This window comes from Prunus persica, chromosome G2 (genome assembly GCF_000346465.2).
Source record: "Prunus persica cultivar Lovell chromosome G2, Prunus_persica_NCBIv2, whole genome shotgun sequence".
Lineage (NCBI taxonomy): Eukaryota > Viridiplantae > Streptophyta > Magnoliopsida > Rosales > Rosaceae > Prunus > Prunus persica.
Window position 1 is genome coordinate 23,863,842 of NC_034010.1, and position 27,172 is coordinate 23,891,013.

Below are 27,172 nucleotides of genomic sequence, written 5' to 3' on the forward strand. Positions count from 1 at the left end.
TAATTATTCACTAAGTAGATAGTAATTAAAACATAACCACTAAATAAAGTAATTAAAAAAGAGAGATCAAGATTATGCTATTCAAAACGTACAGCCGGGCGGCTATACTTCTAAAATATTCTATTTAAATAGTATAGCCGTGCAGCTGTCCTTTTAAAAAAATCTATTAAACGAGTACAGCCGCTCGGCTATACGCTTGAAATATCCTTTTTAAAATTTTCTTTTTTATTCATTAAATAATAACTTAGCCTTGTTTAAATACTTTCATTAGTGCTTATGTTTTAATTATTATTTCTTTAGTGAATAATTAGTATTAAATATTTCAATAAAAATCCTAGAAATTTAGTTTTAGTACCCAAAATATTTTAGTATTCCAAAAATAGATTTTAGTCTCTAAACTTAAATCCAAGTCACAACGTGATTCGATAATATCAACTGCTTGTTTGAGTTTGATTGAAATACATGAACTTGAGTCACACATTGGAAAAGAAGAGAAAGTATCTATTCCTTAGTAGGCTTATGGTTAGGGTTCAAGGCTTGAGAAAGGTTTGGGAACAATTTCGGAAACTAGGGTTCTTGGTTTGAGAGTTGGATGTACCCAAACTAATTTTGTGAAAACAAAAATTTAAAACGAAGTTCACAAAAAGAATAGAGAACTCCAACATATTTAAATATTAAATAGTATAGCCGTGCGGCTATATGTAGTTATTTTGTCCTTGGGTGGAATATGCTGATTCATTTGTTCTACATTAGCAGAAAAGAGGAAAAATTTTGCACTGAGCAATAGCAGGTAGACATAGTGAGACTGAAAATAAAAAGAGGAAATAATACACAATATTCCATTCATCGTTGAAATGTTGGAAATAAATAACATTCACGAGGATATAATAACAAAAGCAATATTAACAAGGATACAATTTTTGGTGGTAAAGGGTGGGATGTTTCAGACTGATATAGGTCATTGATAGGTTTAAGTCCTTCAAGATAAAAAAAAATAATCGTACATTTTTGAAACAACGGTAACTAGTAACTACTACTCCATTAAGGACGGAGCTCAAAGCTTCTATATCAATAACCATAACATCACACTAGTGTCTGGTTGAACTAATAGATAAACTGAGACTCCAGCAGCCATGTAGCAGAAGCTCCTGTATAGTGACACTTCTATAAAGATTGATAGTGACTGGAACAAAAGCAAGCCTGTAAGGCTATAGAACTAGAACTTGGTGTTGAAGTATTGTACCATGGGGGGACTTGGTTTATGGCTTGAAGGAGATGCTTCGAGGAAAATAAAAGAATCCTTCAATTTTCTGCCGGCTGCCCATTCCATGCCTGCTTCAAACAGTATGAACAGCAATACAATGAGCTGCAGCTTCCCTGACCTGCAAACAGAAAACAATTAGCCTCCTCAAAGTCAAAGCTTCATTAGAACAGATGTCATTTAATTGCTGACGTTCAGCTTGATTCTCTCTCACCTTGTCTTGTGATGCCACTCTGCAGTCGGATTCTTCTCGGAGCATCTCCCATGGGTGCGGTGAAGACATGAATGGATATTGGTTGATATGGAGGTTGTCTGTTCTTCAATTAGTAGGATAGATATACTAGTTGAAGAAGTCTACTGATCTGAGAAATATCTCTAGTTTGTGCTGATAGAGGAAGAGGAAGTAACGTCTCCAAAAAAACTGCTTCTGAGAAAAGACGTCTTTAGTTTGTCTGGACTCGTTGCATTCGGAGAAGGGTAGAGAGTTCTGGATGGAATTTCAACCATTGTATTTGCTGGTCTTTCTTTGTACCAACAAGTTACACACGCATAAACGATTTTTGACAAATTGCCCAAAACCATTGCTGTCTGTCACAAACTAGTAACTTGTCTTTTGTCTTGGACATAAATGTCCAAAACTACGAAGAAGTTATTAGAAAAATCTTCGAATTATTTGTAGGAGAATATCACTCTGTAATAATGTGAATTGGAGACACATTCTTACAAGGGCTCATGGTTTATAAGTCTCCTTGATATTCTCCCATAAATAAAATGTTGTGGTTCATTAAACATATTGGAGTGTTTTTCCAATAGCTAATGCAGAATATATTTTCCCTGAAGTACTTCAGTGTCCGTCTTACTGTTGTACTCCACCATCCCCATCATAAACCCTTCCCAATGACTTTGGTAGGTTGGAGTCATTGAAAAGAGTATATGATGATGTTTTTGTTATTCAAGAAGATTGTGGGAAAAGAGCCGCAGTCTCCGGATATGGAGATTGCAACTCATTGCATCCAATAGAGTTATTGGCATGCAGAAGATTTCCCTGTTCTGGCTGCAATATTCTTGAAAGCCATGTGTAATCGTCTAGCTTAAGTTGTAAGAATGATTCCGGATCTTCTTCTGGTTGAGAATAAACCTGGATTAAGAATCACAAGCAAGCGTTAAGTTTCGTTGTACTTCTTGTACTCTATATTAAGAAGTTGATATATGAAAATTTCAAAGAGCATTTTCATTCTCACCTCTGACGTCCTTTCATCTTTAGTTTGATTCTTGAAATTAGAGGCGGTGTTGCTAACTGGTTTACTGTCATAATTGGTTGTAATATTATTCTTATTTGGAAGAGAAGAATCATTATTCCCAATCGGAGATGGCACAGAAGCATTTCCCGGCTCAGGTGGCTCAGGTGGAGGAAAAGGTAAATCCAGATATTCTCCTGGCTGAGCACTTAGCTGTCAGATTAAGAATCACAAACAAGCAAGCGTTAAGTTTTGAAATACTTATTGTGCTCCCTACTAACAATTTTACATCAGAAATGTTCAAAAATTAGTTTCATTCTCACCTCTTGAACCATATCATCACAATCAGATGAAACACAGCCACCAGGTTCACCAGCATCATGATTGCCACTTCCAGGCAGATCATGTTCTAGCTCTTTGTCAGCCAGATGTCTATCGGCCTCCAGAATCATATTATTTGCAGGAGCTTGATCATCTTCAGAATTAGAGGCCATGTAGCCACCAATACCAGGATCAGCTGATTCATCACAGATTGAATCATCCTTCAGCTTTTTATTATTTGACTCATAATGAGCTGACTTATTCTTCATGCGGCAGAGAACAAAGTCACTCAGCTGATTGGGAATAGAACCCGGTTCAGTTTGAGTGAGATAATACTCCTGCATGACCCAGTCGGTCTTCGTCGACTTAGACACACGACCTTCATGGAATGTCAAGGTCCTCTTTTTGCAAGTGACCGATTTGGAGAGTTGTTGAGACTTGATTTCTCGTGGCTTGCCTGTGATTTTCCAGAATCCCTTCTTTGTGGCCCTGTTGTAACGAAGACTGTTGATGGATTTGTAATGAGGTCGGCTGAAGGAAAACCACATCCTAGGTTGATATGGAGAGTCTGGGAACAAGAGCTCTGCAAAACGCAACACAAAACAAGATATTGAAACCAACCCAATACAAGTCTTGAAGTAATGAATAACAGAATTCAACTAAATTACTGAACTCTATGTATACATAGAAATTTTAAAATGGGCAGTCAAGAAAAAGTGAGATAGATAAATGGATTATGTCAGGTAAGTCCCAAGTACATAACAACAGTTCAATACTTCAAAAGAACAATTGATCAAGATTATGCATGCATAAAAATCATATCTTGGAAATGAGAAAATGGGTAGTGAAGCAAAAGTGAGATAGATTAATGGATTACCAGCTAAATCCGAAGGCTCGTACTTGCAGACATCGATTTGAGGGATGATGTGGCAGGCTTGGGAGGCCTTACCCTGCATCATCTGCTTCAAGAAGCGAAGAAAAAGTGAGATAGATTCATTATCAGGTAAATTCCAAGGCTCGTAATCGATTTCAGGCATGGTTTGGGAGCCCTGGCCCTCCATCTTCTTCCTCAAAAGGTTCACCATTTCCTCCTCAGGGGGATGGAATCTGAATCCACGCAGCAAGGGAAGCAACCATTCTTCTGTTGTTGTGCTTCTCATCCCTCCTGCAACTGTTTTGGAAAATTGGAATAAGATTATCAAATGTTTTGGCTTCAGAGAAGATGCAGCAGAGCCGTGAAGTTGTATTTATAAACAAACTCACCCACCCACAAGCCACAGCACTGTCACTGCGGTTTTGGACTTGTGTTTCATCCCAAAAGTCCTGAGCTTCCCAACCAAGGTCTCTTCCTGGACATACATGGCTTGATGAGTCGTATGTGTGGATCCCACCCACTTCCTATCATCACCATGCCCTTTTTTTTCTTTTTCTTTTTCTTTTTTGTCCTTTTGAAAACAACAACAAAAAACCCCTCTCGTAAGTTCAGCTTTTAGGATTCTTTATCATCGATTTGTGGGGAAAATAATATACTTTAGAAATTGAATATCTTCTTTTTTTATTTGTTGGGTGAAACAGATGTAATTTAGTCAAGCTATGAGCAGATGCAATTTAGCCTGCTTCAGTGCTGGCATGTACTACAAATATAAAGAAGAGAAAGTAATATGCGAAATTCCATTCCACAATAAAAAGGTTGGGGTACGCAATACAATACTCACAAAAATACAATTGAAAAGAAAAATGGATACAATATTTGGTGGTAGATGGGTGTAATACTAGTCTAATACATAGACTGAGATTCCAGCAGTCATGTAGCAGCTCCTACAATGCACCACTTCCAGAATAGCAACTTCAGAACAAAAGTATTGCTAAGGCTAGAACTACAACTTGGTTGCTATAATAAGGCTATATATACGACTTCAGGGAGATGCTTCGGGGAAAATGAAAGAATGAACCCTTCCAATTCATCCCAGCTGCCCCTTCTATGCCTATTTCACAAGGCCTCTTTTGACATTCTTCTGTTTCCTCATGGTAGTAATAATCCTAGTTAGCAATAACTTTATTCAAGAACTTTGTGGGAAAAGAGTCATCAACTCCAAACTGGAGATTGAAGCTCATTGCATTCAATATAGTTATTGTCATGCAAAACATCTCCCACTTCTGTGTTCATTAGTGGCTGCAGTGTGTAATCCTGTAGCTGAGGTGCATGAAAGATTAATTCCAGATTCTCTTCTTGTTGAGGATATTCCTGTATTAAGAATCATAAAAAAGCAACCGGTTAAGTTGGATATCTCCATAATAAGTTTATTTAATAAAACGTTAAAAGAGTATGCTCATTCTCACCTCTGAAATCCTTTCATACGTAGTTTGATTTTCAAAATTAGCAATGGTGTTTCTAGCTTGTCCATTGCCATCATATGTAGATTGCCATTGATCGTTATAGACATTGGCATGTGGGACACTTCCCAGTTCGGTGTATATTGGTGACTGCAGTGTGGAGGAGCAGTAATCATGTGGCTGAGGTGGATGAAAGCGTGGATCCAGGTTCTTTTCTGGCTGAGCACATTGCTGCTGGATTAAGAATAAAAAACAAGCTAGCGTAAGTTAATGAATACTTCTTGTGCTCCATATTAGGAAGTTGGTATTAGAAATGCTCAAAAAGCATGTTTATTCTCACCTCTCCAGCTTTATTTTCAAAACTAAAGGCATCAATATACATAAAACCTTCCAGTTCTGTATATGTTGGATCCAAGTTTCTTTCTTGCTGAGCATATAACTGGATTAAGAAACATGTAGGTCAGGTCAATTTTTAGCCAGATATTAAGTTCATATCAGAAATATTCAAAAAGCAAGTTTATTCACCTCTTGCGACATATCATCTGCGACTTCATTTTCAAAATCAGACATGGTGAAGCCATGCGGTTCACCTTCATCACAGGTTGAAATATCATTGTTATCAGTAACATGATACTCATTATCTCCAAATGGAGATTGCATTTCATTACAATCTTCATTAATGCCATTGGCTTGCAGAACATCTCCCAGCTCTATGCTTGCTGGTGATTGCAGCGTGGAGGGGCTGTGATCCTGTGACTAAATGAAAGGGCGAAGCATTAAGTTTCGACGAACTTCTTGTGTTCCCTAACAAAAATGTTTAAAGTATAGAGCATGCTCATTCTCACCTCTGGAGTCACAACAGCTGCAACTTGATCTTCACAATTAGACAAATTGCAGTTGCTAGGTTCACCCTCAGCACAGATTGAAGTATCCTTCTTATCTGGTTTTTTCTTCAAGCGACAGAGAACAAAATCCCTCTGCATAAGTTGGAGACCCCATATCAAAATCAAAAATGCCTTCCTACATTAAGCTATCAACAAACAGCAATTGCAATTCTTATAAGATCACACACATTAAAAGCATTACACAGCACAACCAAACAGAACCTGTTAGTGCATTTAAAACTCCACCACTGTATTAAACATGAAACACTAATCCAATAGACAAAACTTGATGCTGCATAATCCAAACACAGCACAAAGTAACAAAGTTTGTAAATAATCAAAAGGAACCCATAAATAATCAAGCATGGACGAAAGAGAATTACCTGTGCCAGCTTAGGATTAGAATTGGCTTCATCTTCAATGAGATAATACTCGTGCACGACCCAGTTGGTCTTCTTCGATTTAGGCACACGACCTTCATAGAAGGTCAAGGTCCTCTTCCTCCCAATGACAAATTTGGACCCTCGAGCCCTGATCACACGTTCCTTGCCTGTGATTTTCCAGTAGCCTTTCCGCGTGGCCCTGTTGGAGCGATTGCTGTTGATGTATTTGTAATCCCTTAGGCTGAAGAAGAACCACTCCATATCATGATATGGAGAGTCTGGCTCTGTGAACAAGAGCCCTGCAAATGCAACACAAAGCAAAATATCAAAATTTGAAACCAACCCAAGAACTAAAAACAGAACAAGATTACTTTTTTCAATTGAAACCAACCCAGTTCTTCAATTATTGAAACAGAACAAGATTGATTGTATATACATAACCATGCATCATTAATGAGAAATGGGTAGTTAAGAAGCTAAGAGTGAGATAGATTAAGGGATTATTACCAGGTAAATCCCAAGGCTCGTGCTTGCAGAAAGCAATTTCAGGGATGATGTGGTTAACTTTAAAATCTTTATCCCATTTCTTCTTCTTCAAGTAGTGGTTCACCAGTTCCTCTTCAGTGGGATGGAATCTGAACCCCACAGGCACTGAAATCCCTCCTGTTGTTTTTCTGTTGTGCTTGCCGTCCATCGCTCTCTCTCTCTCTCTCTAAGCAAGCAAGAACTCCTGTTGTTTTTCTGTTGGGCTCTCTCTCTCTCTCTCTCACATCAAGCAAGAAGAAGCTGCAATGGCATCAGCAGAGTGCAGTTGTATTTATTAAACAAACTCACTCACACTCTCGGTACTGTTTGATCCCCAACCCCTCCCAGGGGATTTATAAGTCCTCAACTTCCTAAACAAGTTTTTGCTGACATTGCACCTTTTTTATTTGTTTTCTTTTTTGGTGTTTTCCATCGACAACCCCTCTCGGAAGTTTAGCTTTTTGAATACTTTACATTTCTGTTCGAGTAAGTTACATATCCTTTTCCCACATTGAATTCCACATCAAAGAACAAACAAAGTAAGAATAGTATTATTCGACCCCGAAAAAGAAGTGAGAATAGTAATACTACATTGAATAGATGACACGTTGTTACATGTAGACAATATTTGAAGAATAAATTTAAAAGGCAATTATATTTTGCATTTTTACGAATTATTACGCTATTAGTCTCGTCGTGAATTCAACCGTGAAATTAACTTTGTTTTCTTGGTATGACACTCTTTTTGGCCCATTTTTATAATCGTCAAGATTTTACGTTGACAAATAATAACTTAAAATAAATTCTTAACCTTCTAGATATATAGTGAGATGAAAAATGACTTATGTGACATCAATATGCTTAAAAGGAAATTAAAATCATGTTTAACTTTATCTAGCTGCAGTAAACAAATGGAGTATTCAAGGTTCACCCAAAAACCTTTATACAATTCCAGATTCTTCTAAATATAAAGACCCCTACTTTAATTCTAGATTCTTCTATAGACAAAAACCCCATAAAAAAAATAATTAAAAAACAAGAAAGATTTAAACAATCTTGGCACCGCCAACTGATAAAGGTTTTGATTGATTCTTAAGGGTATTTAGATAATATAGAAAAATATTTCTGAGTTTGTGATTGGAGAAATGGTGATATCCAGGCTTTTGAAACTTTACCCCCAAGTAGTTTTCAAGAACTTGTTCACCAAGTAGTCTTCAAGAACTTGTTCACCAAGTAGTCTTCTTCGACCCCACCTTCGATTCTCTTCACCTAAAGTACCATCATTCACATTCTTTTTTTCTTCTCTCTGTTATCTGTTCCCCACTTGCCAATTGCCATTGTACCTCTTCTAGTAAATCAGATTCTCTACCGTTTATAAATGGGTGATTCTGCACCATTATAGACCACATAATTAATGCTAAAATATTAAAACTATAAGAGAATATTTGTTTGTGGGAATTTTCTGTGTATTCTTCTCCTTGTAGGAGGTCATATTTATAATACAACGAAACCTGAATGGGCAAGTAAATAATAAATTCCTAAATCTATTTACAGTAGGAAATCAGAAATTAAAGTAAATCAATTACAATTATAATAGGAATTCTTGGTGTGTAAGGAAAGTAAGTCAATATCCACAAGTCACGCCAACACTCCCCCTCACGTTGGTGCATAGATGTCGCCAATACCCAACTGATCCAGTGAATTGTGGAATGCTTTACTGGAAATCGCCTTTGTCAAAATATCTGTCAATTGATCCTCGGATTTCACAAAATGCGCAATCTGGTCCATATGTCGGGGTCGTTAGTTGAGAAGTCATAATCTGCGCAGCGGAAGATGCATAGGATATAGTTGAGTAGGAATTGGGATCCGAATATGAGCCTGAGTCGAGGCCGGAGTCAGAGTTGAAATCGGAATCAGGGTCTGAATCAGAGCAAAATTCGGGGTTGGGGTCATCATCGGAGTGGGGGTCGGGGTCGTCTTCGGAGTTGGGGTCGGAGTCGGAGTCGGGGTCGTCTTCGGAGTTGGGGTCGGGGTCGGGGTCGAGGTCGTCTTCGGAGTCGGGGTCGGGGTCGTCTTTGGAGTCGGGGTCGAGGTCGTTGTCGTCATAGTCGGAGTCGGGGTCGGGGTCGTCAAAAGAGGATCCTGATTCTGGATTAGGTTCGGGGTAAAAGTCTGCATCTGTAAGAGCGGAGCCATCTGGGCACTCAACTCAACGATGGTTGGTGGAGAATGAGAGAATGAGTCGGTGGTGCTACCTCTATGAGGGTTGAAAAAATCATCAACCCCCATAACACTAAATAAAATAATCTCTATTACAATAGGACAAAATATAATTGGTAAGTAACCAAAATTCTAATGAAATAAGGACTCGCCAACACTCCCCCTCAAGTTGGGCAAAGATATTTCGCAGGCCCAACTTGACAAGCGAGTCACAGGACACCATACTTGAGAAACACCAATTGTAGAGAAGATCTTTTAGTCAACCACGAGTGAAACAAGTGACAAACTAAAACAAAGTTCACAGCGGAAACACAAGAGCAAACCCTAAAAAATAGGGCACATAGCAAAACACAGAAACCCTGTGAGCACGGGTGTAGATAAGGCAGAACACAGAAACCCTGTGAGCACGGCAATAGGTAAGGCAGAACACCGAAACCCCATGAGCACGGCAGTGGCAACAATAAATTCTTCCATATAAACTTTAGCTAATTCACTCAGACACAACTTCTCTTCAATCTTCCTCTCCCCTTGAAGAGAAGGGGTCGTCGGAGTCAAGAAATAAGCAACATCTTCATAGAAATATGTCAAGGTAATTGGGATAGGTCAATAAACATATCCCTTTCACTCCCCCTCCCCCCCTCTCAAGGGGGGAGAAGAGCACTTAAATTTCAAGAAGAACACAAGCACAGGTCCCTAGATCGAACCTGGCTCTGATACCATGCTAAAATATTAAAACTATAAGAGAATATTTGTTTGTGGGAATTTTCTGTGTATTCTTCTCCTTGTAGGAGGTCATATTTATAATACAACGAAACCTGAATGGGCAAGTAAATAATAAATTCCTAAATCTATTTACAGTAGGAAATCAGAAATTAAAGTAAATCAATTACAATTATAATAGGAATTCTTGGTGTGTAAAGAAAGTAAGTCAATATCCACAAGTCACGCCAACAATTAATACATCGCAATCACTCTATTAAAGACGGTTGACAATAAAATCAAACCGCCTCTATGAAGCCTTACTTTTTTTCCTTATGCACCAATTTTTAATGGTAATCAGCTCTTATTCAAACCATTTGGACCACTGAAAAGGATGAGGCATAACCCTTGAAGGATCTAGAATCTAACATATGTTTATGCAGGTACCAGCTCTCCAAGAATTCTATGGTGAGGAACTTATATATGGCTCTTAAGTGAGGTCATATCTCTTAACGGTTGGATCAAATTTGTTAGCCTAATCCAACGGTTAAGAGATAGGACCTCACTTAAGAGTCGTATATAAGGCCCTCACTATAGAATGACTCACCAACTACCAAGCCAAGATTTTGAGATGGGTTGTGGGCCTTTTATCCAGTACAATAGGATACTAAGGACCCAATTAGAGCCCACATATAACGCTTATTTGGCTTCTGTTTTCTTTTGCTTTGTGGCTGGGATTCTATAGTGAGGGCCTTATATATGGTTCTTATGTGAGGTCATATCACTTAACCATTCGATCAGGCTAACTAATTTGATCAAATGGCTAACCAATTTGATCCAACGATTAAGAGATAAGGTCTTATCTAAGGGCCATATAAGGCCCTTACCATAGAATTCTTATTGTGGCTGTGTGGGCACAAGTCATTCTATAGTGAGGGCCTTATCTAAGGCTTTTAGATGAGGCTCTATCTTTTAACTGTTGGATCAAATTGTCTATCTCTTAATTGTTGGATCAAATTAACCAATTCGATCCAATGACTAAGAGATAAGACCTCATCTAAGGACTTTAGATATGGCCCTCACTATAGAATTCTACGGATGGGCACACTTCCATTTCCTTTTGTGGTTTGGGCCCTTGTTCAGTGTTTCTCTTATCCTTCTTTGAAGTAATCATTTTGTGGTTTGGGCCCTTGTTATGTGTTTATATGATCCTTCTTTGAAGTAATGCACATTATGCACTGATGGATTTAGTTTCCGACCAAAAAAGAAGAAGAGTGTTGACGCTCGGCATACACCAAGCCAAGCTGCCTAATCAAAAGACGGCATGTGGACTCCTTAGAACACCTTACACCTAAAAGACCTCGGCCTCGGCTCCTAAACATTACCCTGTCAAAAGCCACAATATAAGGAACCGCCCTCACTAATGACAAGACCCCATCCCATCAAGACAAGACTGTCCCCATCCCTGACAAGGGGCCTACTCTGCTAGCAGCGCCCCCTACCCAGCAGAGATAGAGAATACAGGCCACCGCGAACGAAAGGCATGGGCGAAAAGCCCATCAAACTGCTCCTTGACTAAATAGGAGGTGACATATGCGGCTCGGCTTGGAGCCGAGGTGGTCGGCTTGTAAATACATTGCATCATTGAATCCCCCTATAAATAGTGATAGAACCTTTGTAAGAAGGAGACGATTCCTTCCTCCCTCTCCAAAATCCCATGTACTTGACCTATGAAATACATTCCTAAAGAAAAGACAGATTACTGTCTAAACCTATTTTTATATATTCGAAAGCTACGAACATATATCGTGTTATCTATTTAAATATCTGGTAGGTTCAACATTTGGCGCCGTTTGTGGGAACACACACTCAAAGGTTACGCGTTGGCTACTTCACTACCAACATGTTAAGCCGGAAAATGAAGGGAACCTCCACCCCTGGTGACAGGTCCCGATCCCACGTGGAAGGAAAGCTGTTATGGGCATAGGGATCACTTTAAATTGACGCACGTACTTTTAGGAGCCGGGGGTAGGGTTTTTAATTTAATACTATATTGTATTAATAGAATATTTTGGTCATTGACTCAGGCACCCGGGCACCAGTTGACCCGCAGGAGGGACCTTCAAGAGGTCCAGCGAGCTCAGACTATCAGTGAGTGGACTCTTTGTTTTTATAAATGAATTTAATCAATTCAGTTTCAGTTACCAGCTGTTTTATTCTGTTAAATATTTTATGTTGCATGCTGCCGAGTGAATTGTTCTTCAAAGCTTATAGGAACAGATATTCTTGTTCATTATCAGATAAATGGCAGCAGAATTTTAAAGGTTACAGAAAGTTAATTATTCAACAGATTTCCTTCAAAAACTTTATATTTTCTTAAATCGCCTTGTACCCAGATATTAAATGTTGCCTTCGGATTATATTTGTTGCCTTCGGTTTAGTCAGCATGCTTGACAGTTGCCCCACGAGTTCCTTGGTACTCGAACTCGTGTGGAGCGAGTAATGCGGATAAAGGTGGACTACGGTCCCCTGAATCCTGCGAGTTGCGGCTCGGACTGACTTCGTGTCACTGAGACCTGCGAGTATGTGTCACCCATGGTGATGCAAGGAATTGGCGGATATAAGGATTTGACGGAAAAAGGGGTACACCTAGGTGATAGTTTTCAACTGTTTTCAAATGTAGAGTTCTATACATGCATTGATTTCAGAAATAAAGAAAATAAGCTAGTTTGTATAACTGTTTTTACAGTGGGGTTAGTATGTTCATATAGTATTTTCTAAACTTTGTTTTTGGGTCCACTCACCCTTCTTGTTGTTTTGCGCCCCCAGGCAGTAGACGTACACAGGAATCCACCACCGGGCCACTTCCCATCTTCCGCGCCTTTCTTTGATGTAGGATTTGTATTTTGTACAAAGATTCACTCTTTTGTAAATTCTTAGCAGTCGCTCTGATGTTTTGCCCTAGACTGAGTTTTGATCTCTTGGAATGTATATATACATATGCTGGCAGTTGGTTGTATATATGTATACTTATTTGGCAGGTGTGAATGTTTTGGTATTGAGCCAGTTACAAGGGAAACTCTGCCGGTTTTTCGGTAGAAGTCAACCTTGTTATTTTATCGTGTTTTGTATAGAAGGGCAAATAGGTCTTTTGTGCCCGACATTTGCCAAGTGTCGGACACGCACAGGGTCTGACTCGGATTCCAAAGCGGAATTTGGATCGGGTCTTGTCACCTGGGACTCCCAGCCAGAAAAGCATGAAGCGATGAAAGGCAGAAAAACAGTGGTTGAAAGCCCTTGAAGCCAAGGTGGAGCTACTCAACGAGGCCAACGTCATTCAAGACCAAAACAAGGTCTTTAAAAACCAAAATGAACACCTCAAGGAGCAACAGATCGGCCTCCAGGCGAACCTAGGGAAAGCCTAGAGAAAGGCCACCAAGGATTCTAGCCGCACAAGGCGCGTGGAACGATGCCTATTCGGCAAGGAAACGACATCCGCACACATGCCTCGGATCAGCAACGTTGGGCTCGACCACACCCCTGAATTCAACCAAGAGGGGTACTCCACCAGAGAACTCATCCCGCAGAAAGGAGGGGAAGGTGAGGTCGGACCCAACCCCCCAGCCACTACCGCCAATGAGGTCGACCTAAGAGAAGCTATGAGAGCCATGATCAAAAGGGAGATGGGGAGCGTCTGGGATCGACTCGGCCATGTCAAGAAAACCTACCACTCGCTTGTCCCCTCGTTATCTGAGGATGAGATCCCTCTTTCCTATACGAAGAACCTCCTCGACTCGGTTGTGGTAGGCGACACAAAGGCTCCCAAAATCGCCCTTTATGAAGGTCTCACCGACCTTTACGATCACCTCGACAGCTTTCGCTACGCCATGAAGGGTAGGGGAGCAAACGAGGCCACCAAGTGCCGACTTTTCCCAACAACCCTGAAGGGTGCGGCGTTGAATTAGTTCAAACGATTAAGCCCCGAGTCTATTGGCTCGTTCTCTGAGCTATGCTGGGCTTTCCTAGATAGATATATGATAATATCAACCCGACTGTACACTACCAACGATTTCTCGGCCGTTAGACAGAAAACGAGCGAATCCCTCTGGGATTATATCACCTGATTTAACGAGTATGCTCAATGTAAGGGTTGCGACTAGGCCACAGCCTACAATGCACTCATAGGAGGACTTCATGGTAGCGATTTCTTCTTTCACCTCACCCGTAACCCCCCAGAGACATACAAGGACCTCCTCCAAGAGGCCACATGCTACAGCCGAGCTAAGCAACTCAACTCGGCTAGTACCAGTACCACCACAGGGCAAGCCACCGACCCTGAGCCCGTTCGTCGCCCCCGAAAATAGCGGAAGGGGAATTCCCAAAGAAAGGAAAGCCAGCAAAGCAAGTCAGTCGATCGGCGAAACTACGCCCCCGAGCGATATTTGAGCTACACGCCCATGAGAACCAATAAGAAAGCCATCCTGGCCATCGCTGGGAAGAAGCTGCCGATTCCACGGCAGGGCCAATACGAGTACCAAGGGAAGCGAGATGAGGCCCGATACTGCAAGTACCACCTGTCCTATGGCCATTCAACGGAGGATTACTACCAGCTAAAGGAGGAAATCGAAGCACTAGTCAGGCGGGGGAAACTAAAGGAGTACGTAGTTCGACCAGAGGGGGCCACCGACCTTTCGGGAGGGTCGACTTAGGTGACAACCTCCCGAAGACTAATATCCACCATCTACGGAGGCCCTTCCCCCGGGTAGGGACACCAACCGGTCAAGAAAACGGTACACCTGGTCGCTCGACCAAGAGACTAGCCACGCCTTCTCCATTAGTAATACGGTTTGCCCCTTCAAATGTGCTCGGGATAACGAACTGGAACCCATCATCTTCACCTTAGACGATGACCACACGTCCCAACCACATAGCGACCCTTTGGTCATTACAGTGGGAATCACAAACTGCGATATAAACCGGGTCCTCATCAACGGAGGAAGCTTTTCGAACATCATCTTCGTGCCAGTGTTCAACCAACTTGGGACAGACTGAGCTCAGCTCGATAAAACAACGATGCCCCTCTATGCCTTCGAGGGAGCCCTCGTACAACCCTTGGTAACATCCACCTCTCCCTGACCATAAGGGAGTGCCCACAATAAGCAACCACCGTCGCCAACTTTGTGGTTGTCGATTGTCCGACCATGTATAATGTAATCTTAAGGCGACCGGCACTCACCGAGCTGGGCCTCACTATCAAATACCGCACCCTTATGCTAAAATTCAGAACCCTCCATAGGGTAGGAACAGTCCAAGGGGAACAGGTCTCGAGACGAAACTACTACATCTCAGCCCTAGGAAGCAAAAACACTTGAGGTGAAACCTTCGTCACTAGCACGAACCGCTATATTTCCAGGCACTTTCAACTCAGCGGTTACCTCCCGCATTATGTCGACCAACCCATGACGATCACAGCTGGCATAGCGCGACAGGACACCTTCAATGTCTTGTTGGAAAAGCAGAGCCTAGTCAACATTCTGTTCTCCTCGACACTACCTATGCTCGGGTTGGAATCCAGAATATTCTTCCCGTACCATCACAAGCTATACGCTTTTGACGAAACACAGGTTCACATCCTCGGTTACCTTAACCTCTGGCCTCGGTCGGCCTTGATCGGGTTGTTCCCAGTACAGGCCGGGGTGGTGGCACACTTTCTGGTAGTGGACCACCCGAGCCCATACTCAGCAATCTTTGGACGCCCCCTCCTGCCAAGGATCCAGGTAACATTGTGCTATACACACGGACTCTACACCTCCTCAGGTTCCAGGGTGTGGCAACGATATTCGCTGATCGGCAGGAACACAACTACTTCACGTACGTCATCTTCACAGAAGACCAATTAGCCGAGCCCATGGACGATCCCCGTGAGGAGTACCCACGGCCTTAGCCGCTAGAAGACTTGGAATCCGTGGTCATATCCGACGCCCACCCCTACCAGCCCTTTCGAATAGGAACAAGCCTAGGGACTGCCGACCAAGAAGGGCTCTTCACCTTCCTACGGACAAACTCGGACTGTTTCGCATGGTCCCACACCAATGTGCTAGGGATCGGCCCCCGTGTCATCACTCATTGCTTGGGCATCAGCCCTGGACTCAGCCAATCCGTCAGAAACGCCGGTCTTATGACAATTCTCGTTACTCGGCCATGAAAGAAGAAGTACAGAAGCTAACGAAGGTCGGCTTCATCCGCAAAGTGGATTACCCGAGATGGGTGTCCAACGTGGTAATGGCGAAGAAAACCCCCGAGAAATGGAGAATGTGCGTGGACTTCACGAATCTCAATAAAGCCTGCCCCAAGGACAGTTTTCCGCTCTTCTAGATCGACCAGCTCGTCGACGCCACCGCCGAATTCGCACTCCTCAACTTCTTGGATGCCTATTCCGGATATAACCAAATCTACATGGATCCCGCTGACATCGAGAACACCGTCTTCATCACCGACCGAGGGCTTTACTGATATCGAGTCATGCCCTTCGGACTAAAAAATACGGGCTCCACGTATCAACGGTTGGTAAACCGAATGTTCGCTCAACTCCTGGGCTAGTCCATTGAGGTGTACATGGATGATTTGCTCGTCAAAAGCCATAGAACCTGCCAACATGTCGACTGCCTTACCGAGGTATTCGCGGTCCTCCTACAGTACAAAATAAGGCTGAACCCTGCTAAATGTGTGTTCGATGTCGAATCCAACAAGTTCCTCGGCTTCATGGTCAGCCAGCGAGGGATCGAAGCAAACCCTGAAAAGATATGAGCCCTAATCGAGATGGTCCAGCCAACAAATAAAAAGGAAGTACAAAGCCTCACCAGACGAGTAGCCGTCCTCAACTGCTTCATCTCACAATCCACCGACCGCTGCCTGCCCTTCTTCAAAGCTATACAAGGGGCACGTTGCCACATTAACTGGACCGAAGAATGTGATGAGGCGTTTCGAAAACTGAAAACACACATGGGGCCTGCCCCCATTCTGTTTAAACCCGAAGCTGACGAGACCCTGGGCATATACCTCTCTGTCTCCGTCTGTTCAATCCGTTCGGTCCTCACCCGAGAGGCTGACACTGTTCAGCAGGCAGTATACTATAGAAGCAAAAACACGTTATCTCCTCATCGAGAAACTCGCGCTAGCCTTGGTAGTAACAGCCCGACGCTTGCGGCCTTACTTCCAAGCCCATCCTATCTCGATCATCACCAACCAGCAGTGTCCATCGCCCTGAGGTGTCGGGGCAACTCATCAAATGGTACATAGAACTCAGCAAGTTCCATATCAACTAAAGACACTGACTGGCTCTGAAGGGACAAGCTATGACTGATTTCATCTAAGAGTTTACGCCAAATATCATGTTCGCGGAACAGGCCACCTCGCCTAACCCCGACACAATCGAACAGGCAAAGCCAACCACCATCAGAGGATCAGGATGGACACTGCATGTTGACGGTGCCTCTAACATACATGAAACTGGGGCCTTAGTTGTGTTGTCCAGCCTGACGGGACCGAGGTGGAATATGCTCTTCACTTCCAGTTTAAAACTACGAATAACGAGGCAGAGTACGAGGCTCTGCTCACAGGGCTCTGCCTTGCCCAAGACCTCTACGCCAGAGAAATCAGCGCACATAGTAATTCCATGCTCATCGTCAACCAGATCAACGATACCTACCAAGTCAAAAGTAAGAATATGTGTCAGTACGTAAAAGAAGCACAACGCCTAGCATCACTCTTCACCCGCTTCACCATCTCCCAAATTCCACGACGCCAAAACGGCCGAGCTGACGCCCTCGCCAAACTAGCCTCGACCCTCGACGGGGGGATCAAACGGGTTATCCCGATTGAGTACCTCACCAAACCTACCATCACCGACACGCCCGACAAGACGATGACAGTAGGGATCGACGCCAACTGGATGACCCCTATCTATGAATATCTTGCCGACGGGACTTTACCTATCGACATCGACACAGCCTGTAGGCTACAGCTCCAGTCCGGCCGGTATACCATCATCAATAAACAACTCTATAAGCGAGGCTTTTCCTTGCCCTATCTACGATATGTAACTCTCGAAGATGGACACGAGATACTCCGAGAAGTACATGAGGGTGTCTGCAGAGACCACTCCGCCTCTCGGGCAATGGCATCTAAAATCCTACATCGAGGCTATTATTGGCCCTCACTGAGAACTGACACCCTCCTTGTCACTCGCAAGTGCCAACATTGTCTGTTATTTTCTAACATCATACATCAACCCCCCGAGCCACTCACAACCATGGCTAGCCCGTGGCCCTTCACCCAGTGGGGCCTGGACCTGATTCGGCCCATGCCCGAAGGAAATGGACTGACAAAATTAGCCATCATAGCAGTCGACTACTTCACCAAATGGGCCGAGGCCGAACCACTTGCCACTATCATCGAGGCCCGTGCCCGTGGTTTCGTATAGAAAAACATAATCTGCAGGTTCGGGCTACCCCGCATCCTCATCATAGACAATAGACGCCAATTCGACAACACGCGGTCCCGAGAATTCTGCTCTAATTTTAACATAACCCTCCACTTATCCTCACCAGCGCATCCACAGGCTAATGGCCAAGTCGAGGCCGTCAACAAAATCATCAAATGCACTCTAAAAAAGAAGCTTGGCGACAAAAAAGGTGACTGGGCCGAGCTCATTCCCCAAGTTCTGTGGGCCTATTGCACCACCCAACGCTCCTCAGCGGGCGAGACCCCCTTCTCTCTAGCCTTCGATTCCGAGGTAGTTATACCAGTCGAAATTGACCTACCAACCTATCGTGTGACACATTTTGATCCTGAGCAGAATGCCGAGTTGTGTAACCTTGACCTCGACCTGGTAGAGGGCCAGAGGTTTCACGATGAAATAACGCTCGCCACATACCAGCAACAAGCGGCGCGATACTACAATAAGAAAGTCCGACCTCGGACCTTCCGCCCCGGGGACCTTGTCCTACGTACCGTACTACTCATCACCTGAGATCGGTCGACAGGTACTTTAGGAGCTAATTGGGAAGGCCCGTATAGGGTGGTCGCCGTCGTCCGACCCGGCACATACACCCTCACCATCCTGTGCAGACAGCCACTCCCTCACCCATGGAATGCCGAGCACCTTTGCCAGTACTACTCCTCTACACAGGGTCAGCAGACGAACCCTCGCCCTTTTTTGTGTAAAGTTGTTTTTTACAAGTGTTTAGAATGTTTTTCAAATGTGTTGTCTGATCGGCCCCACAACCATTCACACACTCAAACAAAATTCACAAATTAAATAAACTGAAAAGATTACACTACCACGTATAAACAACACTTACGATAAATATACCCAAAATTCAAAACACAAGATACTAAAAACTTGTTCACAACAAACTGAAAGGCTGGTCGGACCTATTGTTCCAACAAGTCTAAGAAAGCAAAAAACAACAAAGCTCAGTTCTCCTGAGCGGTTCCAGCATCGACATCAACCCAGGGCTCTCGAGGCTCGACTACACATCCTCCAGCAGCAACGACTTCAGCCTCAACGGTTGGAGCAGGCTCGGTCTGTCCTGGGCCCATAGCTAGACCTCCCACGACATTTCCCCCGAGAGTACCAATCTCGCTGTGTCCAAAAAGTCCTTCATCCTCTCTGGATGTATGGTTGGCGGGGGGACGATCGCTCCCTCCTCCCCCTCCTCGTTCCTTGGCCTCTTCGTCATGCTGGCTCCCCCTCCTCCGACATTGGCCTCTTCCCACGATCCTGACTCTGTGAACAAGAGCCCTGCAAATGCAACACAAAGCAAAATATCAAAATTTGAAACCAACCCAAGAACTAAAAACAGAACAAGATTACTTTTTTCCTTGGGTTTTTGTATTTACATAACAATTGAAACCAACCCAGTTCTTCAATTATTGAAACAGAACAAGATTGATTGTATATATATAACTATACATCATTAATGAGAAATGGGTAGTTAAGAAACTAAGAATGAGATAGATTAAGGGATTATTACCAGGTAAATCCCAAGGCTCGTGCTTGCAGAAAGCAATTTCAGGGATGATGTGGTTCACTTTAAAATCTTTATCCTATTTCTTCTTCCTCAAGTAGTGGTTCACCAGTTCCTCTTCAGTGGGATGGAATCTGAATCCTACAGGCACTGAAACCCCTTCTGCATCATTAATGAGAAATGGGTAGTTAAGAAACTAAGAATGAGATAGATTAAGGGATTATTACCAGGTAAATCCCAAGGCTCGTGCTTGCAGAAAGCAATTTCAGGGATGATGTGGTTCACTTTAAAATCTTTATCCTGTTTCTTCTTCCTCAAGTAGTGGTTCACCAGTTCCTCTTCAGTGGGATGGAATCTGAACCCTACAGGCACTGAAACCCGTCCTGTTGTTTTTCTGTTGCACTTGCTGTCCATCGCTCTCTCTCTCTCTCTCTCTCTCTCTCTCTCTCTCTCTCTCTAAGCAAGCAAGAAGAAGCTGCAATGGCATCAGCAGAGTGAAGTTGTATTTAATAAACAAACTCACTCACACTCTCAGTACTGTTTGATCCCCAATCCCTCAACTTCCTAAACAAGTTTTTGCTGACATTGCACCTTTTTTTTTTCTTTTCTTTTTTGGTGTTTTTCATCAACAACCCCTCTCGGAAGTTTAGCTTTTAGAGTACTTTACATTTCTGTGCTTGAGTAAGTTACATGTCCTTTTCCTACATTGAATTCCACATCAAAGAACAAACAAAGTAAGTAGTATAGAAGTGAGAATCGTATTACTACATTGAATAGATGACACATTGTTACATGTAGACAACATTTGAAGAATAAATTTAAAGGGCAATTACATTTTGCATTTCAGTATATAACAGTTTAACCGTACGAATTATTAAGCTATCAGTCTCTTCGTGAATTCAACCGTCAAATTAACTTTATTTTCTTGGTATGACACTCTTTTTGGCCAATTTTTATAATCGTCAAGATTTTACGTAGACAAATAATAACTTAAAAGCAATTCTTAACCTTCTAGATATATAGTGAGATGAAAAATGACTTATGTGACATCAATATGGTATGCTTAAAAAGAAATTAGTTACATTGCAATCGCTCTATTAAAGACGGTGACAATAAAATCAAACTGCCTCTATGAAGTCTTACCTTTTTTCCTTATGCACCAATTTTCAATGGTAATGCAGCTCTTATTCAAACCATTTGGACCACTGAAAAGGATGGGGCATTACCCTTGAAGGATCTAGAATCTGATATATGTTTATGCAGGTACCAGCTCTCTAAGAATTCTATGGTGAAAAAGTTATATATGGCCCTTAAGTGAGGCCATATCTCTTAACGGTTGGATCACATTGGTTAGCCTAATCCAACGGTTAAGAGATAGGACCTCACTTAAGAGCCATATATAAGGCCCCCACTATAGAATGACTCACCAGCTACCAAGCCAAGATTTTGAGATGGGTTGTGGGCCTTTTATCCAGTACAATAGGATACCAAGGACCCAATTAGAGCCCACATATAACGCTTATTTGGCTTCTGTTTTCTTTTGCTTTGTGGCTAGGATTCTATAGTGAGGGCCTTATATATGGTTCTTATATGAGGTCATATCTCTTAACCGTTCGATCAGGCTAATTAATTTGATCAAATGGCTAACCAATTTAATCCAACGATTAAGAGATAAGGTCTTATCTAAGGGCCATATAAGGCCCTTACTATAGAATTCTTATTGTGGCTGTATGGGCACGAGTCATTCTATAGTGAGGGCCTTATCTAGGGCTTTTAGATTAGGCTCTATCTCTTAACTGTTGGATCAAATTGTCTATCTCTTAACTGTCTATCTCCTTTTGTAGTTTGGGCCCTTGTTCAGTGTTTCTCTGATCCTTCTTTGAAGTAATCCTTTTGTGGTTGGGGCCCTTGTTATGTGTTTATATGATCCTTCTTTGACGTAATGCACATTATGCACTGATGGATTTAGTTTCCGACCAAAAAAGAAGAAGAGTGTTGACGCTCAGCATACACCGAGCCAAGCTGCCCAATCAAAAGACGACATGTGGACTCCTTAGAACACCTTACACCTAAAAAGACCTCGGCCTCGGCTCCTAAACACTACCCTGCCAAAAGCCACAATATAAGGGACCACCCTCACTGATGACAAGACCTCATCCCATCAAGACAAGACTGTCCCCATGCCTAACAAGAGGCCTACTCTGCTAGCGGCGCCCCCCTACCCAGCAGAGACAAAGAATACAGGCCACCGTGAATGAGGTGACATATGCGGCTCAGCTTGGAGCCGAGGCGGTCGGCTTGTTAATACATCCCATCATCGAATCCCCCTATAAATAGGGATAGAACCTTTGTAAGAAGGGGACGATTCCTTCCTGCCTCTCCAAAATCTCATGTACTTGACCTACGAAATACATTCCTAAAGAAAAGACAGATTACAGTCTAAACCTATTTTTATATATCCGAAAGCTACGAACATATATCGTGTTATCCATTTAAATATCTGGTGGGTTCAACAAAGAGTACAATAGGAAGAGAAGGAACCTAGATCATCTTATTGTCTTATCTATCATTGTCTTGTAATCCAAGGGTTATAATATATTTTGAAGTTTTCTTGTTAAAACCCAAAGGAAAATGAGTGAAGATTTTTGTGCACCATTTGGAATTGAAGTTAAGGATTGCCAAAATAAGAAGAGAACATTGTGGGTACAAATATAAGGAACATTGTGGCATACACAATACAATATTACTCACAAGGATAGTATTGAAAAGAAAAATGGATACAATATTTGTTTTAATACTAATACATATGCGTAGAATGAGATTCCAGCAGTCATGTAGAGCAGCTCTTACAATGCGCCAATTCCAGAATAGCAATTGCAGAACAAAAGCATTGCTCTAAGGCTAGAACTACAACTCGAATATTATGCCATAAAGGACTTCGATCTACGGCTTCAGGGGAAAATATTAAAGAATGAGCCCTCCCAATTCATCCCAGCTGCCCCTTCTCTGCCTATTTCACAAGGCCTCATTTGATATTCTTCTCTGTTTTCATGGAAGTAATAATTCTAGTTAACAATAACTTTATTCAAGAACTTTCTGGGATTAAAACTCAATGCATTCAATGTAGTTATAGTCATGCAAAACATTTCACACTTACGTGTCCATTAGCGTCTGCGATGTGTAATCCTCTAGCTGAGATGCAGATAAGATTGATCTTAGATTCTCTTTTGGCTGAGGACATTCCTATGTTAAGAATTACAAATAAGTAAGCGGTTAAGTTTGGATAAATCCATAATAAGAAGTTTATATAACAAAACGTTCAAAGAGTATGCTCATTCTACCTCCGAAATCCTTTCATCTGTAGTTTGATTTTCAAAATTAGCATATGTAGATTTCCATTCATTATTATAGACATCAAAATGAGGGACACTTCCCAGTTCGCTGTATATTGGTGACGGCAGTGTGAAGGAGTAGTAATCCTGTGCCTGCTGAATTAAGAATCACAAACAAGGAAGCGTAAGTTAATGTATACTTCTTGTATTCCATACTAAGAAGTTAGTATCATAAATGCCAAGAAGTATGTTTGGATTCACCTCTAGAACCATATTATTTGCAGTTTCATTTCCAAAATCAGAGGCATTAATATACATAAAATCTTCCAGATTCCTGAATGTTGGTGACTGAGGTGTGAGCCTATAGCTGTTTTTTTCTTGCTGAGCATATAGCTGGATTAAGAACATGTAGATCAAGTTTCGAGATAATATTCTGCCTTATGTTAAGTTCATATCAAAACGTCAAAAAGCATGTTTATACTCACCTCTTGAGACATATCACATGCGACTTCATTTTCGATATCAGAAACGGTGAAGCCATGGGGTTCACCTTCATCAAAGGTTGAAAAATAATTCTTATCGGTAACTGAGTAGTCATTATCTCCAAATGGTGATTGCATATCTTTACAATCTTCATGAAGGACATTAACTTGCAGAACATCTCCCAGCTCTATGTATGCTGGTGATTGCAGTGTGGAGGGGCTGTGATCCTGTGACTAAAGTGCACAAAAGAGCGAAGTATTAAGATCCAAAATTCTTGTGTTTCATAAGAAAAATGTTCAAAAGGAAAAGAGTACGCCCATTCTCACCTCTGGAGTCACATCAGCAGCAGCTTCATCTTCACAATTATACAAATTGTAGCTGCTAGGTTCACCTTCAGCGAAGACTGAAGTATCCTTCTTATCAGGGTTTTTCTTCGTTCGACAGAGAACAAAATCCCTCTGCATAAGTTGGAGACCCCATATCAAAATCATTAGTACCTTCCCACATTGAGCTATCAACTACCATCAATTTCAATTCTTATAAGAGCACACACATCAAAATCATTACACAACCAAACACAACCTGATTGTGCATTTAAAACTCCACCACTATGACAAACATGAAACACTAATCCAATAGACAAAACTTGATGCTGCATAATCCAAACACAGGACCAAGTAACAAACTTTGTAAATAATCAAGCATGGATGAAAGAGAATGACCTCGGCCAGCTGAGGATCAGGACTGGCTTCACTTTCAAAGAGATTATACTCGTGCATGACCCAGTTGGTCTTCTTTGATTTCGGCACACCACGTTCATAGAAGGTCATGGTCCTCTTTGTCCCAATAACAGCATTGGACCCTCGAGCCCTGATCATACGTTCCTTCCCAGTGATTTTCCAGGAGCCATGCGGTGTGGCCCTGTTGGAGCGATTGCTGTTGGTGTACTTGTAATCCCTTAGGCTGAAGAAGAACCACTCCATATCATGATATGGAGAGTCTTGCTCTGTGAACATGAGCCCTGCATATGCAACACAAAGCAAAATATCAAAATTTGAAACCAACCCAATTCATGTCTTGAAGTAGCAAGAACTACAAACAGAACAAGATAGCTTGAGGGATTATTACCAGGTATTTCCCAAGGGTCGTACTTGCAGATATCGATCTCGGGGATGTGGTTAACATTAAAATCCCTGTCCTGTCTCTTGTTCTTCAAATAATAGTCCACTAATTCCTCTTCAGTGGGATGGAATCTGAACCCTAGTGGCATTGGATCCCCTTCTGTTTTTCTGTAGCACTTGCTTCCCATCTATCTATCTCTCTCTCTTTCTCTCTGTCTCTCTCTGTCTGTAGATATAATAAGCAATCAAGAAGAAGCTGCAATCGCATCAGTAGAGTGAAGTTGTATTTTATAGACACACTCAGTCACACTGTCACTACTGTTTGATCATCCAATCTCTCCAAGGAATTAAGTCCTGAACTTCTTAAACAAGGGTTGCTGACTCGACACGCGTTTTCTTTCTTTTTTTTCATCAACCGCCTTTGGAAGTTCAACTCTAAGAAGACTGCATTTTGGAATCTCCCTCAAGTCAAAATCTGTTAGAGGTCCTTTTCCTACAGTGAATTCCACATCAAAATTTAAACAGAATAAGAATAAATTTAAGGAGGTAATTACAATTTAAACAGATAGCATATTTGTTTTCCTTACATGAACATCATATATCGTAGAAATTAAAAATATAAATTGTGTACGTAGCATCAATCTGCTATCTTTGTTATTTAAAAAAAAATAAAAAAGAAAGGTATGAGAGTGCTTGAAAAGAAATTAAAATTGAATTTTTTAGCATCGATAGTTTTTTTTTTAAAATTATTTTATTTAAAGAAATGGGCTACTTGATGTTGGCACTCGTAACCAAACTTAACTCTACCTGCACTGAAACAATAGTACACAAATGGCGTTTTAACTATTCCAGATTGTTTAATTCTAGATTCTTCTAAATACAAATACACATGCTTACATACACTTTAAAGTGCATAAAGTACATTTTGCTAACCAACCAAAACAGGCAGAAATGTGGAAAAGCATGAAACTGCAAAACAAACATTTCACTATGGAAATGTCATTTCCATTTCCTTACCTTTTCCTGATTCCATTGGGATTGGCTGATGTTCATCTTGAATCTTGATCCATCTCTGTTCCATCCGTCCTATAAACAAAAATCCCAAAAAATAAAAAGAATTTTGGCATGCCAACTGATAAAGGTTTTGATTTTGATGTGATTGTGTGTTTGTGGATGAGGGATCCCTCTCTCTCTCTCTCTCTCTCTCTCTCTCTCTCTCTATTTATGAAAAATATTTCAGAATTTTGTGATTGGAAAATGGTGATGTCCAATAGGCTTTTAAGAATTTTTCCCCAAGTAATCTTTCATGAACTTCCTCACCAGGTAGTCTTCTTCAAATTATCGGACCAAATAAAGTACCATCATTCACATTTGTTTTTTTTCTTTTCCCTCTTTATATATTCCCCACTTTCCAGTTGCTACTGTACGTTTCTAATAAATCAAATCATCTCACTTTTATTTTTATTTTTTGAGAGAATCAGATTATCTAACTTTTAATTATGTACTTCCACGTAATTAATAAAGATAGGACCACACTGTGAATTTCACAATAAAAGTGTAATTCATAAATGGGGTTATTCAAAACCGTATGATATGAATTATATTATTGATCACATTGAAACTGTTATGTTAAAGATGGTTTATGATATAATCAAACCGTGTCTAGGAAGCCTTACTTTTTTTTTTATGCTCCAAATTTCAATGGTAATGCAGCTCTCTTTCATACCGTTTGGACCTCTAGAAAGGATTCGGCACAACCCTTAGATGGATCTGGAATCTAATATATATGTTCATGCTGAGTCATTCTATAGTGAGGGCCTTATATATGCCCTTAGATGAGGTCCTATCTCTTAACCGTAAAATCATGCTAACCAATTTAATCCAACGATGATAGAGTCTCACCTATATATAAGGCCTCACTATATAATTCTCGTGATCATGCTATGCTGCTGAGCAATGTGCCATTAACCACGTAAGTGCAACCACCAAGCCAAGTTTTTGAGGTGGTGGGTAGCTATGGGCTTTAAACTTAAGCTGTAATTTGTTTTGGATTTTTTTTTTGGGTTTTGGGCCTCATCTTCTGTACAATAAGATTGCAATGACCCATTTAGAGCCACATAAAACTTGGGAAATGTACTCCAACCAATAAGCCCAACGCTTTCACCGTATTTGTCTTTGTTATAAAACTCAAAAAAAGCAAGCAATGGACAACAAGGGGTGGTGGCGCAGTTGGCTAGCGCGTAGGTCTCATAGCTTAAAAGTTGAGTTATCCTGAGGTCGAGAGTTCGAGCCTCTCTCACCCCATTTCATTTTTTCTTTTTGTAAAGGTTCTAACTTCCA

At 41.5% G+C, this 27,172-nt stretch overlaps 4 protein-coding genes and 1 non-coding gene across 12 annotated transcripts; 2 read left to right on the forward strand and 3 right to left on the reverse strand.

The window, feature by feature from the left end:
• LOC18786544 lies at positions 815-7,360 on the reverse strand. Its single transcript, XM_007220788.2, has 13 exons — positions 6,929-7,360; positions 6,422-6,720; positions 6,000-6,131; positions 5,680-5,910; positions 5,495-5,593; positions 5,161-5,388; positions 4,912-5,065; positions 4,088-4,306; positions 3,698-3,991; positions 2,823-3,403; positions 2,503-2,712; positions 1,476-2,399; positions 815-1,382 (listed from the first exon to the last, which is right to left on the reverse strand). Exons 1-12 carry the CDS (start codon positions 7,113-7,115, stop codon positions 2,214-2,216), a joined length of 2,820 nt encoding a protein of 939 aa, XP_007220850.2. The 5' UTR covers positions 7,116-7,360; the 3' UTR covers positions 815-1,382; positions 1,476-2,213.
• On the forward strand, positions 16,868-18,896 carry LOC109947435. Its single transcript, XM_020557415.1, has 3 exons — positions 16,868-16,990; positions 17,400-18,336; positions 18,475-18,896. Exons 1-3 carry the CDS (start codon positions 16,868-16,870, stop codon positions 18,894-18,896), a joined length of 1,482 nt encoding a protein of 493 aa, XP_020413004.1.
• LOC109947178 (NAC domain-containing protein 100-like) lies at positions 19,186-20,528 on the reverse strand. Of its 4 annotated transcripts, none has more exons than XR_002270128.1 (3): positions 20,124-20,528; positions 19,903-20,037; positions 19,186-19,670 (listed from the first exon to the last, which is right to left on the reverse strand). XR_002270128.1 is itself a non-coding variant. In XM_020556792.1 (2 exons), exons 1-2 carry the CDS (start codon positions 20,308-20,310, stop codon positions 19,471-19,473), a joined length of 387 nt encoding a protein of 128 aa, XP_020412381.1. In that variant the 5' UTR covers positions 20,311-20,528; the 3' UTR covers positions 19,186-19,470. The 4 variants fall into 4 exon arrangements, 1 of the variants encoding a protein (XP_020412381.1); XR_002270126.1 differs by having other exon boundaries at positions 19,903-20,046; XR_002270127.1 differs by having other exon boundaries at positions 19,903-20,058.
• Positions 22,549-25,172, reverse strand: LOC18785958 (NAC domain-containing protein 83). Of its 5 annotated transcripts, none has more exons than XM_020556341.1 (8): positions 24,840-25,172; positions 24,434-24,732; positions 24,038-24,169; positions 23,714-23,938; positions 23,490-23,621; positions 23,238-23,384; positions 23,054-23,139; positions 22,549-22,938 (listed from the first exon to the last, which is right to left on the reverse strand). In XM_020556341.1, the coding sequence occupies exons 1-8, from the start codon at positions 25,018-25,020 to the stop codon at positions 22,848-22,850; spliced, it is 1,293 nt and encodes a 430-aa protein (XP_020411930.1). In that variant the 5' UTR covers positions 25,021-25,172; the 3' UTR covers positions 22,549-22,847. The 5 variants fall into 5 exon arrangements, with proteins under 5 accessions (XP_020411930.1, XP_007220422.2, XP_020411929.1 ...); XM_007220360.2 differs by having other exon boundaries at positions 23,238-23,381; positions 23,714-23,944; XM_020556340.1 differs by having other exon boundaries at positions 23,714-23,944; positions 24,840-25,171.
• TRNAM-CAU lies at positions 27,047-27,136 on the forward strand. Its single transcript is given in 2 exon segments — positions 27,047-27,084; positions 27,101-27,136. It is a non-coding gene; the product is annotated as a tRNA-Met (tRNA).